This window comes from Salmo salar, chromosome 13 (genome assembly GCF_965601325.2).
Source record: "Salmo salar chromosome 13, fSalSal1, whole genome shotgun sequence".
Classification (NCBI taxonomy): domain Eukaryota; kingdom Metazoa; phylum Chordata; class Actinopteri; order Salmoniformes; family Salmonidae; genus Salmo; species Salmo salar.
In genome coordinates this window covers 110,835,001-110,842,500 of record NC_138303.1, presented here as the reverse complement: position 1 = coordinate 110,842,500, position 7,500 = coordinate 110,835,001, and the positions used below count along the sequence as shown (strand labels likewise).

The following is a 7,500-nucleotide window of genomic DNA, read 5'->3' as shown; positions in this document are numbered from 1 at the left end:
CTGTAGTAATGACAGGTAGGATTGGGTGGGACTGTAGTAACGACAGGTAGGATTGGGTGTGACTGTAGTAATGCCAGGTAGAAGTGGGTGGGACTGTAGTAAGACAGGTAGAAGTGGGTGGGACTGTAGTAATGCCAGGTAGAGGTGGGTGGGACTATGTTAATGACAGGTAGAAGTGGGTGGGACTGTAGTAAGACAGGTAGAAGTGGGTGGGACTGTAGTAAGACAGGTAGAAGTGGGTGGGACTGTAGTAATGCCAGGTAGAAGTGGGTGGGACTGTGGTAATGACAGGTAGAAGTGGGTGGGACTGTAGTAATGACAGGTAGAAGTGGGTGGGACTATGTTAATGACAGGTAGAAGTGGGTGGGACTATGTTAATGACAGGTAGAGGTGGGTGGGACTGTAGTAATGACAGGTAGAAGTGGGTGGGACTATGTTAATGACAGGTAGAAGTGGGTGGGACTGTAGTAATGACAGGTAGAAGTGGGTGGGACTGTAGTAATGACAGGTAGAAGTGGGTGGGACTGTAGTAATGACAGGTAGAAGTGGGTGGGACTGTAGTAATGACAGGTAGAAGTGGGTGGGACTGTAGTAATGACAGGTAGAAGTGGGTGGGACTATGTTAATGACAGGTAGAAGTGGGTGGGACTGTAGTAATGACAGGTAGAAGTGGGTGGGACTATGTTAATGACAGGTAGAAGTGGGTGGGACTGTAGTAATGACAGGTAGAAGTGGGTGGGACTGTAGTAATGACAGGTAGAAGTGGGTGGGACTATGTTAATGACAGGTAGAAGTGGGTGGGACTGTAGTAATGACAGGTAGAAGTGGGTGGGACTGTAGTAATGACAGGTAGAAGTGGGTGGGACTGTAGTAAGACTGGTAGAAGTGGGTGGGACTGTAGTAATCACAGGTAGAAATGGGTGGGACTATGTTAATGACAGGTAGAAGTGGGTGGGACTATGTTAATGACAGGTAGAAGTGGGTGGGACTATGTTAATGACAGGTAGAAGTGGGTGGGACTGTAGTAATGGCAGGTAGAAGTGGGTGGGACTGTAGTAATGACAGGTAGAAGTGGGTGGGACTGTAGTAATGACAGGTAGAAGTGGGTGGGACTATGTTAATAACAGGTAGAAGTGGGTGGGACTGTAGTAATGACAGGTAGAAGTGGGTGGGACTATGTTAATGACAGGTAGAAGTGGGTGGGACTGTAGTAATGACAGGTAGAAGTGGGTGGGACTGTAGTAATGACAGGTAGAAGTGGGTGGGACTATGTTAATGACAGGTAGAAGTGGGTGGGACTGTAGTAATGACAGGTAGAAGTGGGTGGGACTGTAGTAATGACAGGTAGAAGTGGGTGGGACTGTAGTAATGACAGGTAGAAGTGGGTGGGACTATGTTAATGACAGGTAGAAGTGGGTGGGACTATGTTAATGACAGGTAGAAGTGGGTGGGACTATGTTAATGACAGGTAGAAGTGGGTGGGACTATGTTAATGACAGGTAGAAGTGGGTGGGACTATGTTAATGACAGGTAGAAGTGGGTGGGACTGTAGTAATGACAGGTAGAAGTGGGTGGGACTATGTTAATGACAGGTAGAAGTGGGTGGGACTGTAGTAATGACAGGTAGAAGTGGGTGGGACTGTAGTAATGACAGGTGGCTTCTTTTACTGCTGTTGTTTAATTATGTGTTACTTTTATTTTCCATTTTCTGTTTTTTACTTATCTATTTTTTTTACTTAACACTTCTTTTACATTTTTTTCTTAACTTCTTAAAGTTAAATGGCTACCGACCCGGAGCAAATTAAGGTTAAGCACCTTGCTCAAGGATACATTGACAGATTTTAGCATTAGCTTTAACATTAGCATCTTTGCCACTGAGTTCTTTATACTATTAGCAATAGCATTAGCATACCCTCTTCCACAGACACGGGCTACAGGCTGCAGGTAGCATTCATTAGCTATTGTCAAGCCATTCACATTGCATCCTCTCTCTCTCTCTCTGTCGAGGAACACACTTAAAGTGGGGAATCTGGGATTTAAACAACAACACTTTTCGTTAGTCATTACTTTAAAAATCCAAAAATTGATGTACCAAACAAGTAATCCCAGATTGCCACTTTAACTATGTACAATAGCTATGTTGAAGTATGTTTCTCTCTAGAGAGGCAAGGGGGGCCCCATTGTTGTGAATGAGTGGAAATAGTTTTGGCATTTGGAACAGAGTGGTTGTAACCTATTAGGTTGGTCCTTGATCATAATGTAGTGTTCCTTGGGGATCGTCAGCTGTTCAAAGCTCAGGACCGGAGAAACAGAGCTTTCCAGTCTTTCATCCCAGGGCCAACATGTATTTAGAGAACGAGAGATGTAGAAAGGAATTGAGGAAGGAAATATCCATTTCTCCAGTGGGTTGTATTGGAAACACGTTGGACAGTCTTTTCAAGCATCAAGTTAAGGGTCATATAATTCCCCACTTGTGCATTTATAAGCTCTGTACCGCATTTGAAGGGATACTATGTGAGCAGCATAAGAAATGAATGACTTAATGTGTAATTTGCATTAATTAAATGTTGTCATTAGAATATAAAATGTTTTACGCTCATTTGATGTTCCTATTTCCTGTCCCTGTTGTATTTCAGACATTGGTCAGATGTTCCTATTTCCTGTCCCTGTTGTATTTCAGACATTGGTCAGATGTTCCTATTTCCTGTCCCTGTTGTATTTCAGACATTGGTCAGATGTTCCTATTTCCTGTCCCTGTTGTATTTCAGACATTGGTCAGATGTTCCTATTTCCTGTCCCTGTTGTATTTCAGACATTGGTCAGATGTTCCTATTTCCTGTCCCTGTTGTATTTCAGACATTGGTCAGATGTTCCTATTTCCTGTCCCTGTTGTATTTCAGACATTGGTCAGATGCGTCCTCCTCACGGCAGCGTGACGCCCCAGAAGAACAGCAACCTCCTGGTCATCATCGTGGTCTCCGTGGGAGCCGTTACCGTGGTAGTGGTCGTCATAGTAGCGCTCATATGCACCAGGCGCTCCTCCGCACAACAGAGAAAGTGAGTTGGATTGCCTCTTCATCCTCTTCTCCCCTTCCTCCTCACTCCCCTTCTACCTGTTCCCCTTCCACCTGTTCCCCTTCCTCCTCACTCCCCTTCCACCTGTTCCCCTTCCTCCTCACTCCCCTTCCACCTGTTCCCCTTCCTCCTCACTCCCCTTCCACCTGTTCCCCTTCCTCCTCACTCCCCTTCCACCTGTTCCCCTTCCACCTCACTCCCCTTCCACCAGTTCCCCTTCCACCTCACTCCCCTTCCACCTGTTCCCCTTCCACCTCACTCCCCTTCCACCTGTTCCCCTTCCTCCTCACTCCCCTTCCACCTGTTCCCCTTCCTCCTCACTCCCCTTCCACCTGTTCCCCTTCCTCCTCACTCCCCTTCCACCTGTTCCCCTTCCTCCTCACTCCCCTTCCACCTGTTCCCCTTCCACCTCACTCCCCTTCTACCAGTTCCCCTTCCACCTCACTCCCCTTCCACCAGTTCCCCTTCCTCCTCACTCCCCTTCCACCTGTTCCCCTTCCTCCTCACTCCCCTTCCACCTGTTCCCCTTCCTCCTCACTCCCCTTCCACCTGTTCCCCTTCCTCCTCACTCCCCTTCCACCTGTTCCCCTTCCTCCTCACTCCCCTTCTACCTGTTCCCCTCACTCCCCTTCCACCTGTTCCCCTTCCACCTTACTCCCCTTCCTCCTCAAATCAAATCAAATCAAAATCAAATCAAATCAAATCAAATTTATTTATATAGCCCTTCGTACATCAGCTGATATCTCAAAGTGCTGTACAGCAACCCAGCCTAAAACCCCAAACAGCAAGCAATGCATGTGAAAGAAGCACTCCCCTTCCTCCTCACTCCCCTTCCACCTCACTCCCCTTCCTCCTCACTCCCCTTCCTCCTCACTCCCCTTCCACCGCTTCCTCTTCCCTTTCCGCCACCTCTTCCCCTTCTGCCACCTTCTCAGCTCACTGGTCACCATAGCAGCACCCACTTGTAGCACGCGCTCCAGCAGGTATATCTCACTGGTCACCCCCAAAGCCAATTCCTCCTTTGGCCACCTTTCCTTCCAGTTCTCTGCTGCCAATGACTGAAACGAACTACAAAAATCTCTGAAGCTGGAGACTCATATCTCCCTCACTAGCTTGAAGCACCAGCTGCCAGAGCAGCTCACAGATCACTGCACCTGTACATAGCCCATCTGTAAACAGCCCATCCAACTACCTCATCCCCATACTGTATTTATTTATTTATTTATTTATCTTGCTCCTTTGCACCCCAGTATTCATCTTCTGCACATCTACCATTCCAGTGTTTAATTGCTATATTGTAATTACTTCGCCACCATGGCCTATTTATTGACTTAACTCCCTTATCTTACCTCATTTGCACTCACTGTATATAGACTTTTTGTTTTCTTTTGTTCTACTGTATTATTGACTGTATGTTTTGTTTATTCCATGTGTAACTCTTGTGTTGTTGTATGTGTCGAACTGCTTTGCTTTATCTTGGCCAGGTCGCAGTTGCAAATGAGAACTTGTTCTCAACTAGCCTACCTGGTTAAATAAAGGTTAAATAATTGTTTTACTTTTTTTTTTTTTTGTAAATTAAAAAAACCTTATCCTTCCTCCCCACTCACTTTCTCCCCTTCCCCCTCACCTTCACCCCTTCCCCCTCACCTTCTCCCCTTCCCCCTCACCTTCTCCCCTTCCCCCTCACCTTCACCCCTTCCCCCTCACCTTCTCCCCTTCCCCCTCACCTTCACCCCTTCCCCCTCACCTTCACCCCTTCCCCCTCACCTTCTCCCCTTCCCCCTCACCTTCTCCCCTTCCCCCTCACCTTCTCCCCTTCCCCCTCACCTTCTCCCCTTCCCCCTCACCTTCTCCCCTTCCCCCTCACCTTCTCCCCTTCCCCCTCACCTTCTCCCCTTCCCCCTCACCTTCCCCCCTTCCCCCTCACATTTTCCCCCTTCCACCTCTTCCCCTTTAGGAGATATCCTCCCTCTGTATGAATGTGTCCCAAATGGAACACTATTCCCTTCATAGTGCTTGGACCATACCCTGTCAAAGTAGTGTGCACTATATAGGGAATAGGGGGCAATTCGGGACACATATTAGAGTTTTAAAGGAAGGGTATATTAGTTTAAACTTTCTATGTTTACCAGTAAACTATCAGAATTGTTGTAACTTTCAAGGATTTTATGCAATTTTTCACAAGACATCTAGTGGCTATTTTGGTACAGTACTTCAGATTATCACAGGTATCTGTAATTATCTCTGGCCCTCTGTCTGGCCTTATCGCATTTAAACTATATAAAATGATCAAATAAAATGATTTTTTTTTTTTTATAAAAAAAAATAGAATGACAAAGCTGTAGAACATTATCCTAAATATAATCCATCAATTTAGTGAATACCATTGGTGATTAATATGAGGTTTTCACCAAGAAATATCCTTTATTATTTATTGTATTATGTCAATATGTCTTTGTTGTCAGTGTTTTGGCTCCAAAAAAAGTCAATAGCTGGAAGAGTTGCGGAGATAATTTGAGAATTATTGATTAATTAGGCTATTTTCTCTTGAACCATCTGGTCTATCTACTAGAAACGAATTGACAATATGGACACAGATATAAAAAAAATTATAATATAATATAATATATTTTTTTAAGTTATTCAAGTATAAATGACCAAAGTTACTATAGATTGCTATAGATAACCTGTTAATTACCAAAATGAATGAAGATTCTGATAACTTTGGTAAGTTACCGGTAACTTTGCAACGCTAGACGCAGGAACTCTGTGGTCTGCTAGTAGATTAACACAGCGTTCTCTTATTTCAAACCGTTAGCTCAGGAGCGGCACTGTGTTAACACATGTTATATTTCTATTTAAACAGTCTGATATCCTGTTAACACATGTTTTATTTCTATTTAAACAGTCTGATATCCTGTTAACACATGTTATATTTCTATTTAAACAGTCTGATATCCTGTTAACACATGTTATATTTAAACATTTAAACAGTCTGATATCCTGTTAACACATGTTATATTTCTATTTAAACAGTCTGATATCCTGTTAACACATGTTATATTTAAACATTTAAACAGTCTGATATCCTGATAACACATGTTATATTTCTTTAAACAGTCTGATATCCTGTTAACACATGTTATATTTCTATTTAAACAGTCTGATATCCTGTTAACACATGTTATATTTCTATTTAAACAGTCTGATATCCTGTTAACACATGTTATATTTCTATTTAAACAGTCTGATATCCTGTTAACACATGTCATATTTCTATTTAAACAGTCTGATATCCTGTTAACACATGTTTTATTTCTATTTAAACAGTCTGATATCCTGTTAACACATGTTATATTTAAACATTTAAACAGTCTGATATCCTGTTAACACATGTTATATTTCTATTTAAACAGTCTGATATCCTGTTAACACATGTTATATTTAAACATTTAAACAGTCTGATATCCTGTTAACACATGTTATATTTCTATTTAAACAGTCTGATATCCTGTTAACACATGTTATATTTAAACATTTAAACAGTCTGATATCCTGTTAACACATGTTATATTTCTATTTAAACAGTCTGATATCCTGTTAACACATGTTATATTTCTATTTAAACAGTCTGATATCCTGTTAACACATGTTATATTTAAACATTTAAACAGTCTGATATCCTGTTAACACATGTTATATTTCTATTTAAACAGTCTGATATCCTGTTAACACATGTTTTATTTCTATTTTAACAGTCTGATATCCTGTTAACACATGTTATATTTAAACAGTCTGATATCCTGTTAACAGATGTTATATTTAAACATTTAAACAGTCTGATATCCTGTTAACACATGTTATATTTCTATTTAAACAGTCTGATATCCTGTTAACACATGTTATATTTCTATTTAAACAGTTTGATATCCTGTTAACACGTTTTATTTCTATTTAAACAGTCTGATATTCTGTTAACACATGTTATATTTAAACATTTAAACAGTCTGATATCCTGTTAACACATGTTATATTTCTATTTAAACAGTCTGATATCCTGTTAACACATGTTATATTTCTATTTAAACAGTTTGATATCCTGTTAACACATGTTACATTTCTATTTAAACAGTTTGATATCCTGTTAACACATGTTATATTTCTATTTAAACAGTCTGATATCCTGTTAACACATGTTATATTTAAACATTTAAACAGTCTGATATCCTGTTAACACATGTTATATTTCTATTTAAACAGTCTGATATCCTGTTAACACATGTTATATTTCTATTTAAACAGTCTGATATCCTGTTAACACATGTTATATTTCTATTTAAACAGTCTGATATCCTGATAACACATGTTATATTTCTATTTAAACAGTCTGATATCCTGATAACACATGTTATATTTCTATTTAAA

General features: G+C 41.1%; 1 protein-coding gene across 2 annotated transcripts in view; it reads left to right on the top strand.

Annotated features, from left to right (window-relative positions):
* The window catches only part of LOC106568544 (netrin receptor DCC), a 596,063-nt gene that overhangs the window by 525,026 nt on the left and 63,537 nt on the right, over window positions 1-7,500 (top strand). For both annotated transcript variants that reach the window (XM_082960596.1, XM_082960595.1), the window contains exon 23: window positions 2,901-3,057. In XM_082960596.1, the coding sequence (XP_082816722.1) occupies window positions 2,901-3,057 (157 nt within the window). The remainder of the gene's footprint in view (window positions 1-2,900; window positions 3,058-7,500) is intronic.